Source organism: Aquila chrysaetos, chromosome Z (genome assembly GCF_900496995.4).
Source record: "Aquila chrysaetos chrysaetos chromosome Z, bAquChr1.4, whole genome shotgun sequence".
NCBI lineage: Eukaryota > Metazoa > Chordata > Aves > Accipitriformes > Accipitridae > Aquila > Aquila chrysaetos.
In genome coordinates, this window is record NC_044030.1 from 86,271,545 (window position 1) to 86,292,278 (window position 20,734).

Consider the following 20,734-nt stretch of genomic DNA (forward strand, 5'->3'; position numbering starts at 1 on the left):
TGTTCCTCACATATAAAATGAATGCAAACAGGGCTTTATTCAGCGTTTCTCCAAAGTAATGAGACGATAATTGGTTTTACTGGGCTTTAGAAGAGATCTTCATGTAGAGCATAATATTTTCTTTACTCTGGCAAAATATTTTACTACGTTCAAGAGCAAAAGATCACAGCGGGAATGCAGCATGGTATTATCTGCTTCATCTTAAGGGTCGATTGGGTGTCAACTTTCTGTAAAAAAATGAGATAATAATTGGATCAGTAGAAATACTTAGAATTCTTGGGCACTTCTGTTGAGGTGTATGAAGGCAAGTATCTGGCTGCTAGGCAGCGGATTGATGTAGGTGATGTAGGCAGCAGTAGCGATGTGCTCATCTTCATCCATCCTTCAAATAAACAATCCATCCTCTCTTCCTGCAGGGACTTGAGTGAATTGCAAATTGATGGTTCTCATTATGTTTGCAAGCATGCACATCTTATTTTAGAAAAAGTCTTCTCAAGCATGAAGCACCTTTGTTAGACCACTTACCTTCCATATTTAAATCCCACCTCTAGCTTCTTATTTTAATAGAGTCATCACACCTTTCTCTTCAGTAATAGCTGGAGGATAAGCTGAAATCTTTTATGCAATAATGGTTATGTAGGTCTCTAGATTTTACAACTAAATCTTTAAGATAAAACATACCCATACAGTAAAGCAGTAATTTAATAGCCTTTTAATGCACAGACTGTTGTGCTGATGCTAGCTGATAAAGCTTTGTTATCTGAGAGCAGAGAATACCAAGAAGGTATTTGATGGCGAGTAGCAGTAAGTGTCTGGTCTACTTGTTTCTCCAAACAGGTCAAGAGCCTCCCAAAAGAGCTGTCCTTAAGGACACAATGAAAAGCGTTGGGCTCCATAGGAAGTTCAGACTTTGACGAACATGTTGAAAGACGTTTTGAGGCTAAGAGCATAGATAGACAAAAGGCTTTATTTTTACTTTAAGCAAAGACCTCGCCAAGGATTTGCTCCAGAAAGCATTGTAACCTCAGATGTGTACCTCTGTGAGACTCACAGGCTATTTTGTGTCTTCCTTGACTAGGGCAGAGTGAAGGGAGAGTAGAGCCCAATGCCCACGGTAGCCTGGAGCACCAACGCGCTGTGACACCTTCTTGAATGTGTGGGCAGTGAGTAAGGGTGGAATGAGCCAAACTATCGTTCCCACTCTACCCTGTTAAAAATAACCTCAGTATCTCTGGCTTCCTTAAGGAGAATTTTAGTCCTCAGAGAAGAAAAGAGAGGGGTCTGCTGGGCAAGGAAGGAAATGGAGAAGCAGAGTTAGGGCGATGGCATGATAACGCAAAGGGCCTTGAAGGTGAAAACAAGGGAAATGAGCCACAGATGAGCAAACTTTTACAAACCGTAGATGATTTTGACCTTAGTCAGATCCTGTAGTTGGGTTCCTATCCGTGGTGTTCAATTTTGCCAGGGATGTCTGTGATATTGCCATAGGAACAAGCAATGGGGCTGTGGAAATGAGGAGAAATCCTCATTTCCATTTTTCAAAATTGTTTTGCCACTCAGTAGGTTGTAATTACTTATATACTTTGACATTAATTATTATAAAATGCCTTGAGATTTGACTTGGCTGTGTAATTGCATGTTATTTGCACAATGAGTTCTGGTTGTTGCAGCAGGCTTTGAAAGAAACCAGATCCTCTGGAGCTTTTTGGGTCCCAGTATAATAACTAATTCTGATAGCTATGTGTCAGGAAGGTTGTTTTCTTTGGAAAAAGGTTGAGCTTTTCCTAGATTTCTGTTTTGTGCCACAAGCTGCATGATTAACTGTTGTGCTGTGAGCCATGCTGGCCAGCATGGGTACTGTGGAGACACTGGACAACACAAACATGCTCAAATTAAAGGAGTTCCTGTTGTGATCAGGCTCTTCACTAACCAGTTTGCTTCCTTTGCTTGCAAATAACGTCAGGCCCTGAGGGCACTCTCCCCAAGAGGAGAGCTTTCTCCAGTGCTGCTCCTCGGGGCGGTGGGGCAGGAGCTGGAAGAGGGGCCAGGAGAGGCCGCGGACCCGAGCTCCGGGGGAGCCTCAACAGCACTCGTGGTGCAGGATTTGGAAAAGAAGATAAGAGGTGGTGTTTCCAGTTCAATTCGCTTATTCTTCTCCTGCAGCAGGAACAAAATAGAAGTGGCAGGCTCTTTCCTGTGGCACGGGGAAATGAACTTCTTGCTGCCATCCGTAAAGCACCACAGCAGACTTACACTTACCAGTCCTTGTAATTCATTCTTAACTAGTTTGGCTTGTCATGGTAGGCATAGTGGTCAGGAAGAGATTTTAAATATTTTTTTTTTATTCCAGTTACAGTTCCCTTACAAGAACAAAATAATGTTTTCTTTGGAATTCTTTCTTCTGTCTTTGTTTATTCTCTTAAACTTCTTAAAGTCTGACTAACGTGGTACGGTATTGTGTCCTGGTGTACACAGCAGCAGTGAGTTTCTCTTCATGACCAAGAGTCAGTGTTAGGTAAAGAGCAGTGCCATAAATCTGGGCAATGCCATCGGGATGCGTGAGCGTGCATCCTGCCTCTTGCTGTCTTCTTCTATCCCTCCTCCTGCGCAACATCTACCACACTGTACACACTCCATAGAAGATACTCTGATTTTAGACTACACAGAAGATTTTGCATCTAATTTGTTTCAAGAGAACTCGGTTCACAAATCAGCTTTTTTGGCATTCACAATACTGGAGGTGTTAGACAACCCTGTGGACCATACACATCCTTAAAACTCTTATACAACCATAATCATATTGCAATTCGTAGTTTGGGTACAACGTGGGTTTCTAGAGTGCTGCAGAAATAAAGGGCTTTTCTTTCTGTTTCAGCCTTTGTTTTCATTAGTACTTCAGCTGTTTGCTTCTGTTTTCTGGCATGGAAAGTCCATGACAGAGGTTGATACTGGAAGCTTCTTTTAAGAAACACTGCAGAACATAGGGAAGCTGTCCTTTATATTTAGAAGATTGATACGCAACATTTAAATCTCTGAAGAATTGACTTTGAATATAGGCTAATAAAACAGAAACCTATTGCTTTGGCACACTAAATGTTACAGCTGTCTCAAGAAAAACAGTATTGGTGATTGGTTATGTGGAAATTAATTAAGTCCTTTCTTTGTCTCCAGCTTTTCTCCACTATGACTAGAACACTACCGTCATGCTGAACATAACGAGTTTCCATAGTCGTAGCTTGTTTCAATCTCCACTTGATGTATTCTTGTGTTTATTGATTTTTAGTATTTAAAAGCACATAGAGAGGAAAGCTAGAGAGAAGGAGGTATCATGCTTGGTTTTTTGTTTTGTTTTGTTTTTTTTTTAAAGGAAGATGTTTTGAGCTTCAAATGGCACATGGCCACTCTGAGGAACATCTGGTTTTTAATTCGTCTGCCAATAACTCTTGATGGAACTGTTTACACATTTCCTGCACCTTCTTAAAGGGCGGAGGCTAATGCTGTCCCTTCTGTTGAAAACGACCATTAAAGTAGGAAATGAGACATAAAAAATACATCAATAATAGTCCTTTGGTTTTTCTTTTTTCTTTTTTTTTTTTTTTTTGACTGTTCTCTTGCAGCTGTTAATGAAGGACCAGCACCACAGCAGCCGTCCTTGCTACCGCAGACGCAGCCTGAGCACTCCAACAACGAGGACGCCCCGAGCAGAACCATCCCCACCGCCTGCGTCCGCCCTACGCACCCTCTCCGCAGCTTTGCCAACCCCTTGCTACCTCCGCCCATGAGTGCAATAGAACCGAAAGTCCCTTACACACCACTTCTGTCTCAAACAGGTAAGAGTGACGGGGGGAAAGTCTCCGGTACCACTCATCTGAACCACTGACTTTCAGTTCGTGAGAAAATAGAGAGCACGAGACTGTCCCATACCTTGAAAAATTATCTGTAAGAGCTCACAGAATGGGAAGTGGATATATACAGTTTTACAATAATAATCCAGTATTTCATTCTGGCAATCTGGAATAAAAATTCAGAACAAGGCAATAGCTTAAAATCAGAGTTAACAAGTAAGTGATAAAAATGAATTAAATGAGATGCCGAATTAATCACTTGGTCTTGTTTCCAGTCTCCTGTTATGCTACAGTAACTTGAACCAGTGCCAAATGCTTGACTCTTGTTTCAAGGCTTGCCTTTCTGATAATGAAAGAACTATTTATGTATGCTGGAAAAGAACTGACTGCAATCCACTCCAGTGTGCAAACTACTTAAAAATTAAATAGCAAGCGTGCAAGGAACAGAAAGAAAATTATTATATATATTAAAAAAAAAGGTTTTAGCATAGTGCCACCATTGAACGAAGCTGTGGGCTGGTTTCAGGTTTAGATTAAATGGCTGCATATGGCTGTAGTGAAACACTCAGTCATGGGTGGGAGGCATGGCAGAGCAAGAGGGAACGGTGCCTCTCCAGCTCGTCTCTGGGTTTGTTCCCAGAGCAGCACGATTTCTAGAGAGCTGTTTTAAAAATTCACCCTTGGATCAAATGAGAACATTTGTGCGATGTATCTTGTATTTGCTTTATTTGTAAAGTAGGCCCAGTACTAGAATTGTTCTTCATGTGAACCAGTATAATTTGAGTGACACTATTTGCCTTGGTAACCCTAACTACGAGAGAAAAAAAAAAAAAGGGGGGGGGGGGGATTGCAGACTGGTATCTCATTTTAACTGTTTGCCCTACTCCTTTAGCTTGGATAATCTCCAGTTTGGCTCAGGCAACCTTTGAGATTTCAGCTTTACTCTTTTCTATTCTAATACTGCTTTCCGAGCATAGCTTTCTTGCCATACAGCATATGTTAGGTTGAGGTTTGCAACAAGCAAGCTACCAAAACATCTCTGAATTTTTACTGGAAGCACCTGCTATCCATCAGCAAGTAATCCAGTTTCTGACAGCAGACAGAAGTAGATAAATCCTTAGTTATTGGAGAACTGCTTTTGCCAAATAGTGCTGCTGAATTATTTTTTATATATAACAGAGTCCATTCATCTTTATGTAGTACTGCATTTTACTTTATGAGGATCCAATTCTACTTGTCTTACTCTAGTGAGTAAGCCTGATTACCTCGAAAGGACTATTTGTTCTCTAAGTCAATCAGAGTTTACATTTTAACCGTTATAACTGGGAGGCGAGGTGAAGAGAAAGGAAGTCGGGCCATGTTACTTATCTTCATAAAGAATCCCGTCATCCTGAAAAACAAAATTGCCTTTTCTTTCAGTAAGTAATCTCATATAAGCAGGTGCAATGTTTCCTACAAACAATGTGTAGAACTTTGTTATTAGGCAAAATTAAGAACTGAAAGTTTATGGCAATAATCTGCCATAAAGCAATGGAAATAAAGCAAATGCTAAAGCAATGAAAAAATCTGTTTTTCTGGACTCTGTCACATAGACAAAAACACGTTGCTGGGTTATATATGGCATTCAAACTATTGTATTCACTGTTATACTGAAACCACAGTTTTTACTTTTTAGACTCCCGAATAACTTCATTTCTGATCTGCCTCCAGCTATTTTGTGGTGTTGGGGGCTATTTATTTCTCTCTATGTATGGCTTCTCTTGCTTTTCTCAATGTACTTGTCCTCAGAGTCATTAGCCAGACTGATGTTGTCTCCTTTACCAATTTCTTGGAGAAAGGTTTCCTTTGTAATTGTTAACTTCTATTTGTGCCTCTGGGCGGTGGGGCGTGCAGAACCGATCCTGGTCCTGCACATGATCCCTCAAAACTAGGTTGATCTTTCTGTACCCACTCCCAAATCCCACTCCTTTGGAACCCAGATCTGTCTTCTTTTCACTTAAAATGGGAGTGGAGAGAGAAAGCACTGAGGAAGAGAAGTCAAGAAAGAGCGCTTCATTTCACCAGCAATTCTGAGTGTTTAATCCTACCCATGAGCATGATATCATCTCAGCCATAGCTAGATACCCAGGAAAGGGAAACTTTGAAGACATCTGTGACTTGACAAAGCTTGTGATGTATTTCTGTGTTTGAACAAACCTCCTAGAAGAGACGACGGACACGTCCCTGCACAGTCACTCCTCCCTAGTCCCCACTGGCACAGCAGGGGTGGCCGAGCTCTCTGCAGGCCAGCTGAGACGATTCCCTTACGGACCACGTCTGCTTGTCACACCCCACTTAGGGACATCTCAGGTTTAAAAGTCTCTTGGCAAAATCCCACACTGGAATACCTGTTACTTTCCTTAACCTGATAGATAGAATTACTTGATTTTTCATTACATTTTTCTCAAACTCAAGACATTTTTGCATGTCCTGTGTAATAAAGTAATAGGGCAATAAATAGTGGACTCATCATCACTTAAACCAATTAAACTACTCTTTGCTTTGCTGTCCTATTTTTTAAATGCATGTCAATCAGCTGTCTTATCCTTTCAGACAACACATAAATAATGGAACAATCCTGCAGAATTCAGAAGGGGAGAAAGCAGCAGAGAACTGTAGAGATTGATCCAGAGATTTCCAGCAAAGACTTTAAAAAGGAGGAACCTGAAGTTCAGTGGAGATTTCCCTTGAAATCCGTTCATTGCTGGTTTGCAGCCTCTCCTCCCTCCAGCCCTGTGAGGTTTATATCTCCCTTTAAAGAGAAACGGCAGGCAGTCGTGTCCTCCGGTCCTCAACCAGCCCCGCCGCCCGCCCTGCAGCCAGCAGCGTGATGAAGCTCCAGATATATTTGTATATTTAGATTATAGTCCTGGAGCTGATGTCCAACACTGGCCCTCGTGCAATATTAGTATCGAAATTAATTTTTGGATCTTGCCCAGAAAATAGATGAGCGCAGGGCTTTTTCTTGGCTTTGATTGACCTGATGCTAAAAGGAGGTGTCTCCTCTAATATTTTATCTATTCAGTATATCTCTGTAGTGGCATTATAATTAGCTGTTAAACTCTATCATATGGTTCATAAAAAAGACATACAGAGATTATTACTCAGTTGTGGGGGATTTTGCCATGAGGATATGAATAAATATCAAAAAGGCTGTGCTCCTGGTTTTGGGTCATGACATCAGCCTAATCCAGAGCTAAATCTGCCATTTTTCTTCTTTTTTTTTCCTGCCCTTCTTTTTTTTTTTTCCCTTGAGCCCAGTAAATCTGAACTCTTCACATTAAGCCCTTCCCATTGATATTTTATAGGAGATCTCACCTTTTCATCACTGCTTTGTGATCGAGCACTTGTGGTTCCTAATACTTATTCTGAAGGCGTAAGAATCACTCCGTGATATTTCCAGTCCCCACTGTGGCTGCACTTGCTCCTCTTTGCAAATCATACACATAGGCATATAAGTGATTTGACTTAGTCCCCTTTCAGGTTAAATAGAAAATGTTTGATGGAGTGTTGAGCTTATTGCATTATAGATCTGACATAAATTCCACAAATGGACAGGAAAGATTTTTTTTTGTACCCTCACAAATGAAAATTCCTTTTAGGTCTTGATGATCAGCTGCACTTTAAATGAACCTGAATTAGGAGGTCATTTTTCTTCTGCAGAAGCAAGTGTAAGGCGATAGAAAATACCGCCTGTGAAGTGGTGGTTTTTATATTGTGTCACAGTTCGAAAACTTCAGCCTTTTCAGGCTCCTGTATCTTTTGTGAGATTGTAAAAACGCTGCATTTTTTCTATTGCTACTCCACCAAAAAAAGTGTAGCTGGAAATCCAAATTGTCATCTTCTCGGGCTTCCTGGAATCACTCAGTGATACCTCAAGAGCTAAAACCCACTTTATTGTACAGCAAAATTGAGCCTGATTTTCCTTCCTCCTGCCAAGCTGTAAGGTATGCCCCGAAGTGGCTGTGGGCTGGGAGTGCAGGGAAAGGGTTGCACTGCAGATGAACTGTTCAAGATTTATTTATTTGCCTCTTTGGACAAAAACCCCTTGTATTTTCAATGTTTGGGGAGTAAAAGTGAAGAGTGAGGTGAAGAATCCTGGCAGTAACCATCCCTGTGTAAAAAGCAGCAGCTGGATATTGCCTGGACATTAGTACAAATCCTTCCCATATCCAGGCTGACCCACGCACTGTTTTCATTACCAAACGGGATAAGAAAGCCTGATAAGAAAATGAGCTCCACGAGGTTGGTTTTATGCTGCTTTTTTTTTCTTTCTATAGCTATTGTAAGAAAAGAACGAGAAAAACAAGATAAGAGTGAAGGTTTGCAAAGCCAGTGTTAAACCCAGGAGCTAACGGTCAAATAAATAAGGGATGAAATCAAGAGGAAAAAAGGGTGTATGGGTATTAAGCAGTGACTCCTGGGCCATAATAATCTCAAATAGCAAGGGTTTGGGGCCTCAGTAGATGCTGAAATTACTGTGATCCTTAGAAGAGTGAATATAGAAAGAATATAGAAAGAATTTTCAGTCGTGCTGAAAATAGACTGCTCCTCACAGGAGCGTTGGTAAAATCACTTGTTACACAAATGTCTTGAATATTGGATCTCAGGTGAAGTGATGGAAATTCCAAGAATAAAACTTTTGGCTGGAAATTAGGCAAATTTTGGAGACATGAACTTGGAACTCTCTGGTGCTAGATTTATGCATTTAATTGCTATCCATTTTTTAGAGTGTTTAATCCCCTGTCATGCAAACTGGGGATTTAATTTGTGAGTGCATTTATTCTGAACAATCAATTAGCTCTAATTAATTAGCTATACGACCAAATTCTCAGTTTTGTTTTGTTTTTTTTTTTTTAAATTTACCATTCACAATAAAAAAATCCCTCTGCCAATATAAAACACAAAGGAAAACCTATTGCTTCTAATTTGAATTCAGTCATTGAATTTAAAGGCAACTAAGAGCTCTTTTGTTAATAGGGTATAAAAATCTTTCTGGCGTAGGGGGTTTTTTTCTTATTTTAATGATGAGTGTAAATGAGGTTATGGACTTCTCTTCATCGTAGTCTACAGTAAGCAAGGTCTATAAATTCACTGAAAATATGGGATTGATTCATTCTTGAACCTTTTATTCTGAAATCTTAGCTTTTTGCACTAGTAACTCCCAGAATCAAAGGAAAGTTATTCTTTTATTTCATAAGCCTTCATCTGTCCCCCCCTTCAATTTTGAAATGTTGTTTTCTTCCACATTTCTTTTTATGAAAACAAGCTTTCTCCATTCACCTGGGAGATATATTGGCACAGAAGTGTCGTGAAAGGGTCAGTCCTATCTATTAGAGAAATCTGGCCCCAGTCCAGTGAAGTTTAATTAGCATGCAGATAACTTGAGACACCTGAGTTGTTTCATTAAAATCTTTGGGACTACTGGAAGGTGTAAAGTGAAGTGTGGATTTAGGTGCTTGCCTGAATAAATGAGCTAATTCCCCTTTGATATAAATGATCTATTTCAATACAAAGCAGCAGTCAAATAATTAAAAAAAAATTATCTGGGTAATTATACTGTAAATCCGTAGAAAGATTTAATGATGGGCCATTCTATCTTCCTGTGTTTCATAAGCAGAGAAGTGAAACTTTTTCCACTGCGTGTACAATTCTCCATGTTAATTTGGGACTGTGTGTGTTGTCACTGAGCAGTTGCAGCCAACGAGTCACTTTTGCCGTAACAGTTGTTTATCCCACATAGTATTTCCAGCAAATAGATTAAAAACATGAAGAGCAGCTGAGAAGACAGAGACCAAATCTCTCTCATATTTCCACGTATTTGAGCAGTCTGTGTTGCTTTTGTCTTGAAGTGTGCTTTCCAAAATCACTGTTTCTATACCTATTTTGAAGCCATAGCACGTAAAAATGTGTGAAGTTCATCAGTGCTATTTCAAAAGCCTCCCCAATAGGCAGTCCCAGTACTTGCTTGGTACCGTATTCTGGAGAGTGATTAAATGACCTCTTTCTCTTTTGTGTTTTATTTGTCTTTTTACTTTATTTCTCCTACTATCAAATATTTCTAAATTAAACTTTGCCTCTTTCTAGAACAATTTCCCTTGTGGAATGAGCCAAGCCTCTGTTGATTATCACTTCAAAAATCAATTTTAGAAACTCAATTTCTTGATGAAAAATATTTTTTCCCACCTGTAATGTAAAACAGATGAGTCTTCAAATAATATTTTTCGTTTAGTTACATATTGTGTTCCCCTGTGAGGCAGTGTCTTACTTAAACAGGAATATCCAGCCATGGAGCTACAAGTAAGCTCACTTCTACATGTTATTCTCATCTTTATGTTTCAACTTTTAAGTCATTTAAACTGACACTGTTTTTACTGGTGGAAATATCAAATAACCTGTAAGTGGCATTTGATCCTTTTGTGATTTTCTGTTGTACTTTGATAAGAAAATTACCTCTTCACCCTGCAAGATAAGCCATATACCCCACCAGCTCTGATTACTTAATAGGGAAAACATCCGGCTTTGCATTGCTACACAGCTCTCCTTCCCCACCCCTGAAGTTCAGGCTGCCAGTCTCCTTATTGTCAGAAGCATCTGGGACAGACAATATTCTTCAATAACTTTAATTTCCCAGATTGATTGCTTTCAGTTTTGCGAGCTATGACATATTTCTGTGGGAGCATCCCTGCAGATTCCTCCGTGCCTGCAGATCTTCATTACTAGAGGCAGCTCTAGCTAACGACACAGGTTTTGTCTTTTGTTCTGTTGGTTAGAAAAAGCCATGGAAGGGGTGTGAGATGCAGGGCCAGAAAAGATTATCCTCATTTAGTTACAAGTCTGACATTACCTTCTGATTTCTGCAGCTTATTTTGACTTTTATAGTCTCATTATACAGGACTCATCCTCCAAAAATCCTCTCAGTTCTTATGAAAACAAAGGCTTGTTTGCACCCCAGTAGATGGATCAATTTTCATCTGCACCTTCAGACCAGGTGATCTTCAGCTGCAGATCCCCTTCACATCTTTGATGTGTGCCCTGGCTGTTGGGCTATTGGATGTAAGAATATGTCTGTATCCCCAGTTTGGAAATTTTCTATTTAAGTTTCCAAATCGGTTTTATGAGACATGCCTATACATACCTTGCCTGATCCAAAGTATTTTTTGCTTTCTTGAAAATCCTAAACTAACAACAAAAAAATCAGCTTTAGATTAACCAAATATTGAACCGAGCATTTTGTCCAACTCTGTAATCAATAGACTAAAATGACTGCAGTGTAAAAACTGGAACCAGTAGCCCATATACAACACAATGCATCTTACTGCAAAATCCTCTTTTCAGAGTTTCTCCAGTGTCGTGTCTGCTGTCAGACATTGTGTTTGATGATGGTTGTACGTGTTTACCAAGAGCAGAATATTATGAAGATGAACGTTTTTTTTTAAATGCTAGGTGTCCTCTCTATAATTGTGGTCACTATCTGATGTTTTAGCCTAGGTATGTCCTTCCTAAGCGCAGCTGTTGGTGATCTCTGAGAAGAACGTGTTGGCATTGCGAGCTTGATCCACATCTCACTGAGGTTAATGGAAAGACTCTCATTGCCTTTGAATTTTGCATTACCACCTAGTGAAACCAGATTACTGCAGTCTTTCTGAGAAGCCCAGGATTTGCAGGCAAAACTGATTCCATTGCATTTTCTGTTCCATATATAGGTTAGCATATAGACTCTTCCTCTTTGTCACTGCCAGTTAGTAAACCTCTCTTTGTACAATTCATTTTTTCCTGCGTGCAAGTTCTCAGGCTTGTACGGAGCTTTCCAGATAGGATCTTCCCAACGCTTTGTAAAACAGCATTGCTGTTGCCTTGCTTCTGCCGAAAATTGCTTCCCTCGTACATCCGAAGATTGTAGTTGACTTCTCTGAGGCACATACCCGCTTGTAGGCTTGAAATCAGAAGTGTGCAAGCTTTTCTCTTCCCTCATTTCCTTCTGTTAGACCCAGCAGAATTTATGGCAAAACTTCCTGTTCTTTCTTCTCAGAGATATGACTCGTTCCTAGCTAATTTTAGGCTTCTGATGAATAGGTGTCTGCTCTGTGCCAGTCACATAAGCTCACTGTGCAGCCAAAGGAGAGAGAGAGAGAGGATCTTCTGAAAGAGAATTCATCCAACCTTTCTGCAGACTTTGGAAGGTGCTTCTTTCTGTAAATGATCAAGGGAGATGAAAGAACCAGTAGAGGCTCATCCCTCGCTTTCAAACAGCTGAAGCGATGCGGAATTCAGCTGAAGGGACGTGATACACGGTCTAGCCTCTTCACTGTGAAGGTCTGAAAGTTTGCATAAGCAGCAGCAGGTAGGCAGAAAGGTCCCTGCAGTTCTCTTTGTGTTACTCCAGCTCCAGCTGTATTTCCAAGCTTTTGCTAGTAATAGATTTCATAATCACATGCCTATAGTATGTATCAAAATAGTAAGAATCGGTCCTATATTGAGATCTTGAGGAACTCCACTGGTAGCTGCCTTCTACTCCAGTGTTCTCCATTGAGCATGATTTCTTGCTGTCTCGCCATAAACTAGCTCCTTTCAATTTTTGCATTTTATCTCCATTTTCTCCACCTTAACTCTTTTTTTTCCATGTCACTGTTTTGCATCGTCACCCAGAATGCCTGTAACATATGAACCACGCAAGAATTTTTGGTCTTCACGTTGGAAACAGACCCCAGATCCATCGAGTGAGAACATAGCATTTTTTGACACTGTCTGAGTTTCCAGCTTGCTGTCCTCCCTGCAGCTGGGAACTGGCCTTTGGAAACGCTGCAACGCAAACAGCAGAAACCCTGAGCCCTCTCCCTGAAATGAGTTGTTCTCACCTGGCTGAGTACATCATCTCATGTCCCATTTGACGTATCTCAAAATAAAATAATGCCAAGTAGCTCTCCCAAAGTATTGCTATCAAGAGGATGGATGCTATATCGGTTTTACTTGGTGTTCATCATGATAACCTATGGCCTGATACGCACGAATGCGTATAGAAAACTGCTTCTTTTTGGCTTGACTCAGGATCACACTGATGTGCAATGCTCCCGAAATACCAAGGATGATACTGCAGGGAGTTCAGTGGGGCCCTCGGAGAGGCGGCGGTAGCTGGGATTTGCACCTGGTACCTATACATTACCTAACTAATGAGCCAGTGAAGTGTTTAGTAACCCTACTGAGAAAATGAAACTTTTAAACAGTAAATCCGTGCTGGGGCTGCTCAGAGTTACACCTGATCGGTATTGTCATCTCCTGCCTCTTGCGGCCTCAGATCCAAGGCTTCCTTTTTTTTACTTGTGAGAGTCCCACTGAGTTGGAGAACATTAGAAACCAAAGCGATTTTAATTTAATTAGCTACTCATTTGCATAAATTAGTTTACTTAGCATGTCAACCTTCTGCGTCCAGAATTCTCTTTGAGAGGCCTGCTTGGTCTTTTTAATGGCCTTCGGGGGAAGAGGGCTCAACTGTTGTACTAATTACGTATTACAGGCTTTACCTTGGAAAACGGTCACTGCCGTAAAACATTTGCTGAAGAACTTGAAAGATGCAGCTACGTATAAGGAAAATTTTCTCAGCTTCATTTTAGTTATGAGCGTTACAATTTGCCTGTTGCTTTTGTTAGCTAAAGGGCAAAAAGATGCACAAACTGAACTTACTAATCATCATTATGGCTTCTCATTAACAATATCCAGGAGGGAACATCTGTCTTTGTGCAGAAAAGTGGGTCTTTAAGTCCAATTACTACAATTAATGAGTTACATATGAGAAACATGATTTTTACCACGGGATTTAGAGGATTACAATAACAACATACTCTGCATTTCACATGAGCTCCTCACCACCACATCAAATATTTACTTCTCCACCAGCCCATGAAAACCAAACAAGTTGCGATGTGAAGCCACTTGTATAAAAAAAAAGCCTGTTTGGGTCCATTATCTAGGCACGGATGCAATTTTCTGTGGTGGCTATATCTTATTATTTATTCTTCACGTCCCAGTGATATCCCAGGACGCAGTCCAGATTCCCTGTAACAGGAATGGGATAAATCTCTCTCTAGCAGGGCACGCGAGCGCTACCGGAATAGAAATACCGCCGCAGCTGCCAGCTGCAGGGGCCATAGCTGCAGTTTACTTCTCTGCTGAGCACTGCAGGTGTTTGCAAAGCACTGGGGGAAAAAAATGTTGAGGGGCTACAGTCTGTGCGCCACGCAGCTTAGAGTTAATTTGCCTGTGACGGTACCTTTTTCGCTTTATTTTTTAGATTCAGGCTCTTGCGTTTCTCAGTGTGTAACTGCTGGGTGCACGTTTTGAGTGTCAGTGTGTGATTGTTCACACACACACGCGCACACACACTCTTCTTTGGAAATAAGCTTTTGTATTAAGAAATGGAAGTGAAAAACATTTCCTTTTTTAAAAAACTGATTTGAATGTGCAGCGCTTAGAAGATTGAATCTTTGGGGATTGCTGTATCTTCTACTCTTACTCTGAGATACAGGGAAGTCTGAAGGCCCAGTTATTAAAGAAGTCTTTTAGCTATTAAACTGGAGCTGGAAGAGTGAGGGTATCTTTGTGGCAATCTCTTTTAGCTTGTATTGAGCTTTCACACTTTCATAGCTTCAGCTAAACGGGAGTTATCTGCAATTCTCAGCCTTACAGAGGGGGTGTTTGTGAGTCTCTCCCTCTCTGCCCCCATCTTGCAGCTCTTTACTGGAACTTACTTTTAATGAACACGCTGTTGGCAACTCGATTTCGGGAGGGATTTTGTTCTCTCTTCTGCTCCATTGTGTTTTCTCTGCCTTAAACTAATTAAAAATGTAAGCACCGTTCTTTGAAACACAGGAAAATTAATCTGCAACTCTTGTCTCCTGGCTACTTGCTGGAACTCTGGAAGGATACAGAGAGCTGTCATGACCGCAGTGATTTGCTGGGGTTTGGGGAGCGAGAGCCGCAGCTGCTCCAGCTGCAGCAGCTGCCTGCCTCCCTGCGCCGGAGGTATTCTCCCAGCTCAGGAGCATTGCTTTCTCGAGCTGTAAGAAAAGAGAGGTAATCAGGTGGGAATCTAGCAATGAAGAAAACAAATGGGTGGTTAAACTTAAGAGCCGTGAAAAGACGGTTTGGTTTTGCATGGAAACTGGGTGGCTTTCTGATCCGAGACGTGGATTTTGGAGCGAGCCTCTGTGCATCCCTTGTGGATGGAGACATCTCCCACGCTCCTGGTCCCTGCGTCTCGGCTCCAGAGCCGCAGGCATCCGCGTACAAACCTGTCCTGCTGCTCGTCCCAGGGACACCCTTTCCTCTGTGCACATTTTATGGCTTGAGTGTCTCGACCTGTTTTTCTCTTTTCTGGGTCCAATTCTGGTGCAATGGCCAATAACCCACTTGACTTACTGATGCTGATGCCTCTTAATACTCCTAATAAGCACGATCAGCTACTAAAGCGATGGCTGTTGTTACTATCATTATTATAGTACACATTTTCTTAATAGAAAAAAAGGCAGAGAACTTGCTGAAGGTCATAGTGGAGGAAATATAGAGAAAAAAGCTATTTGTTTATGATTCGTCTTCTTGATTTCAGTGGGAGTTAAATGAGCAGAATAAAAACTGTGCCCAGGTCTCACGGGAGATGGAAACCTGCCCTGTGAGACTCCAAAGTGATCCCCTGTGCCAGAGGGGATCTGCTGTTACCTGGTGGGGCTGGCTGGGGGGATTTGACAGTCCCTAGTACGTGATGCCTCCTGCCAAGCAAGTGTCAGCCTGGAGATTGCATATTTAAAGACACGAACACGAAACTTGCCTTAAGGCACAACTAGGCATCAAAGTGGGTTAATGTCAATAGAGAAAAAGTGGGAAGAATAAATTTTGGGGACCTAGGTGGCTGAAAGAAGTGCCAAAGTGCTCACTGGAATGAGTTTGACCTTACGCAGGTCATAGGGATGTTTAAGCCGTAGCTTCAGGGGGAGCAGGATTACTCTGGCAGCAAGCAAGCTTGAAATTGCCATCGCCATTTTTGGCCTTGAATCTATGATGCATGAGATGATACATGTTCTCAGTTTGGCTTTGTATGGCAACTTTAATTTTAAAACTATTCCCATGTACTTAAAATCAATGTCTTGTGTGCCTCTATTTCAACTGACAGCCCTTGTGTCTCCAGCAGTCTTGCACAGAGCCAGGCACCTTGTGCTGAGTGGAGGCAGATTGTCCAGGACAAAGGTTTTATTCTTTGATGTTTTAAATCATTAAATGAGACAAAGAATTTTTAATTTCCTTTAGAAATGTCCAACCGAGACATGTCAGTTGATGCATCTTTAAAGGGCAGCGCTTCAAACCATGCTGCAGCTGACACCTCTTTTGCCAAGCAGCAGTACCGTGGCTCAGAGCAGTGCCAGGAGGAGTTTCAGCAGAGCTGCTTCAAAAAGGGAATCCCTTTCTGTCAAAAAAATAAATGTGTTTGTGTTTTGGTTTTTTTTTTTCCCTCCTTCCAAGCTGGGATAGAAAGTCAGAACTTTTTTTTTTTTCTTTGGAGAAAGTTGAAATACAATTTTTATTTTAGCTCATTCAGTGACCCACCTGGAGGGCTGCTGTCAGCTTGAGGGACTTGAAACAAAAATAGAGGAGAACTGTGGAAATGAACTGCCATTCCCCCAGCCTGACCACTGCTCTCTGCTCTTCGGTCTCACTTTCTCCTTCAAACACAACATCAAACTGACAGTTCTCTGACAGGCAGAGGCCACGGAGCCCAGGTTTTCATTATCTTCTGGTTTGTAGGTATTTTTCCCAGGAAAACTGAAGCTTCCGTGTGAAAACTTTTGGTTTTGCAAAAGAGCATGCTTCATCAAAAAGTGATGTCAACAGAAAATGGCAAACCTGCTGCAGTCTCGCCCGATGGCAGAGGTAGCTTTGGGCTCTTCTGCGGGAGCCTCGGACGTGGGTTCTGCTGGGCACAGCAGCGGGCTTCAGACCTGCGGTGTCTGAAATGTAGTTGAAGAGTTTTTAGAAAGCGTTTGTGCTGGCTCTGGTGCTCCTCCTGGAAGAAATACCGTAAGTCTGTCTGGGAAGGAGCCTATAAGTTTACAACCGAAAACGCAAGCAGCATGGTAAAACCAGCCGCGTTTTGCCTCTAACCCCCAAATTTCACCGCGATCCCCTTTTTCATACCTACAGGTTCTCAGTGTGACTTTTGTTTCTTTTTCCAGGGCCTAACCTCCCCAAGGCTCAGGTTAAAACAGCATCCCTTGGCTTGGCAGGAAAAGCCAGGTCACCTCTGCTGCCCGTCTCGGTGCCCACGGCCCCGGAGGTCGCAGAAGAGGGCCACAAGCAGACGGAGGACTCCGCAAACGTAAGAACCATCTTTCAGAGCCAGCCTTCTTGCAAGGCTCATCACCATCCAGTTATATTCTCTAAGCCCCAATCTGCACATTAATTTTTAGATAACGATCTGTCCCTCCTTACCCGAGGTATTACGCTGCAGCTGATAGCTGTTAGAAAGCTAGTAGAAAGTTCTGGCAGCCGGTAAAACTTTTCTGTTGGCTTTAATGGACTTTGGCGTGTGTGATACAGGGGAGAAGCGAGTGCTTAAATTCTGCGTTAATATTATCCACGGGACAACTCGCACAGCCTCTCCTGAGTGCCCTGAGTTATCGGGAGAAGAGAAAGAGGGGGTGAGAAGTGCGATAAGGGAAGAAAATAATTTTGGCTGGAAAAATGAGTATATAGTAATACCAGATAATGGTGAGAAAAATAACATTGAAGGAGTAGATAAGTGAAACTGAAAAGGTGGTGAAATTAGAATAATCTTTTCACTCCTATTAAGACTCTCTTAGAGAAAGGTCTCACGTGAGCCAGAAGATGAAACAGTGCAAAAGAAAAAGAATAAGGAAAAAAAGAAATACATTAAATACATATTGTTTATCACCTCTTTTCATCTACTTGCACAGGAGAATTTTTTGCTAGGCACTATAGCGGTGATTTGTCCAACATTTCATTAGTGAATCCTTTTACATTTTCAACCTGACTGAAGGGAAAGACAAAAGATTTGCTTTAGACATAACATGTGGAGGGTTTGGGTCTGCTGCCTGATTAATGCAGGACAACAGCGTTTGATTCCTGCTTGTCACTATCAATGGCATAAAAATATACTTCCACATATAGTCACAGAAGGTTTCTCACATTTTGCTGGGAAAAGGGGATGCAGGATGATGTAAGGGATGTGGAATCTCCTACTGGAATGGGGATGGGAAGGAAAATGGCCTCCATGGTAAAATTGCTGGCGTAAGGAGTAATTTAACACAGGACATTTGGTAATACAAAATGCAATTTCAGCTCTCAATACCTTTTTTCATCACAGCAGCATGATTTCGATCTCAGGAGAGACACTGCTCAAGCTCCACAAGTGTGAGGGCAGTTCTAGGCAATAACAATACAGGCAACAAGCTCATCGGGCGGTCAGAATCTGGGGAGAAAGGCTAGAATTTGGGGATTATTTTTTTAAGCTTGACTCTGCAGGTGCTCTTTTAAGCTGCCTGCTCCAACCCACCTTGGGGACTGCAGGATTTATACAGCACTGTCAGATCTTTTACTGAGTAAAACCCACATAAAGAACTAATGTTTGAGCTCCCTCTCAGTGTCTGAAAGCAGAGGATCACTCCTCTTGCTCTTGCCTTGGCAATTTTTGAGTTCAGTGGTTCCCAAGAGTAGATGCAGTGCTGGTAATTTTAGGTTTTGCTGCAGATTCTCAGTTGACCATACCCCAAAGGGTGGCTTTCCTCCAGCTCACTTAGGCGCTTCTGGAAACTGTTCCCACTCCTCTGCTCCCGCTAAAGGCCATGGTAGAAATTCCCAACCACCAGCGATGGCTGAGAAGTTCAGCTAATTGCTGGACGAACCGTCACAGCCTGCCCTAGGAGACGACGTGTTTAGACGACCGTTTGACGTCTCTGTTGGCTGCTGAGCGATGTTTTCATAGTCGCCCCAAGCATGGACGCATGGGAGGGAGCTGGGGAAATGGGGGCTCAGGGAAGGGTCGTTAACATTTAACGTTGCTCCAGCATGGTCACTCCTGGTTTTCAGCTTCCATGTTAAGCCCAGAGAGGCTTTGCTATCCAGCCTGTAAGCGTCAGCCCACCTTTGAATGCTCCAGGTCCCTGAGGACCACGTGGGGAAGATGTCCCGGTGAAGATCCCGGGCTCTGTGCCGGGGGGGGGCGCGGGGTTGGTTCCCATCCCACTGCCCGCTTATCTGTGTGTGTTTGTTCACTCGCAGGTTTATGAGCAGGATGATCTGAGCGAACAGATGGCCAGTTTGGAGGGGCTAATGAAGCAACTCAATGCTATCACAGGCTCAGCCTTCTAACAGCTCTTGATGAAGCGATAATTATCCCGGAGCATTGCAGCATACCAGGATTTCACAGCATACCACCCACGTACACCACCCCATAAAATCATCTTGTTCCCGGTCCCACTCCTTCAGCGCAAGGAAGATTCCTGCAAAGTCCTAAAAGGAATGATAAGAAGAAGAAAAAGGAAAGAATAATAGTGGAAATGTTACAGAACTGTGGATCTGGCATCTAAAGTGATGGAAGCGTGGCAAAGCGAATGACGTCATCGCTGCGGAGTCGTAGCTGATGCCACCAGATTGCTCATTTTGATCTACTAGTCTTCGTAGAGCTCAAGTTGTCATGACTAACTCATGTTTTACTCCGTAGAGGTTTGTAGCTCTTTGTATAGATCTAGTCTTACCTCATGCAAGTATGTTTTTAAACATAGACCATGCCGTTAATGAGACAGTGTTGTAGGTCACTCGTTTGGGTTTTTTTTTAAGTACGTAATTAATGACTACAAAAACACCCATAGCAAATAATCACACCACCACGCCAAAAATTTGGAAGTTTTCGCAACAGCACAAAATGAAAAGACAAATTACTAATTTCTTTTGTCGTCTCTGTCACTCATCTCACACAAGTGGTGGGGATTAGCGAGTCGCTGTAAAATTCAGCCATTTTAGCAAGCGTTTGTAAATCCTCTCGTAGTTAATGTTTTATGTATGGCAAACAGAGAACCAGGAATGTAAAGGAAAAAAAAAAAAGAAAAGTCTGCATTGGTGGCCTGCTGCCAGCCAGCCAGTGTACACTTGCAAAAAGAGGACATAATATGCAATCTTCTCTGACACGCAGTCATTACGTGCTGAAGCTCATAATAAAACATGTCTGCGTATGGGTGGCCCTTGTGCCAGCCTGCCCTGTGATGACCTTGGGAAGTGCTGGTGGGGCCACCGCGAGTCGGAGCAGAGAGAAGAACGGAGCTGAAGTTTCTCCGAGCCTTTCCCATCCACCCCGCATCCCCCGGGATGGCTCCGATCCGAGGACCTGTCCACCTGGGATGACGATGGGCAGAGGATGAGGAGGGCAAAGGGGTGGCAGGCGCTGGGTGCTTCCCACGGGCAGGACGCGAGCCTGGGGGAAGAACCACAGAGAACGGTAAATAACTGATAAATTAATTAGGAGGGCTTTTCTGCAAGCGTAATGTTTCCTGGTTGAGTGGCAGGACACCGTGAACCATCTTTAGGGATTCCCTCTCCTTGTCCTAGTGCTTTAGCTGCGCATTACAGTGTTTATTGACAATGATAACGGGTTGAATTGACTAAATTTTGTGTGCATACATTTTATTGCTAAATTTTCAGCTGCATTCAGCGTTAATCCCTGTTTATGCAGCTGAATCACCAAAAGGGAACTAATTTGCATATTTATCAGTTAGGAGGCTGCAAAACCCAATAAGAGAGTTTCAGATGAATTATTCCATTCAGCTCTGCCTTTGATTTCAAGCTTGAGT

The 20,734-nt window shown here is 42.2% G+C and overlaps 1 protein-coding gene across 4 annotated transcripts in view; it reads left to right on the plus strand.

The window, feature by feature from the left end:
• Positions 1-19,875, plus strand: part of DCC (DCC netrin 1 receptor) — a 573,034-nt gene extending 553,159 nt beyond the window's left edge. For all 4 annotated transcript variants that reach the window (XM_030005494.1, XM_041121032.1, XM_030005495.1 and 1 more), the window contains exons 27-29: positions 3,618-3,830; positions 17,105-17,247; positions 19,170-19,875. In XM_030005494.1, coding sequence (XP_029861354.1) covers positions 3,618-3,830; positions 17,105-17,247; positions 19,170-19,259 — 446 coding nt within the window. In that variant the 3' untranslated portion in view covers positions 19,260-19,875. The remainder of the gene's footprint in view (positions 1-3,617; positions 3,831-17,104; positions 17,248-19,169) is intronic.
• The last annotated feature ends 859 nt before the right edge of the window (positions 19,876-20,734 follow it).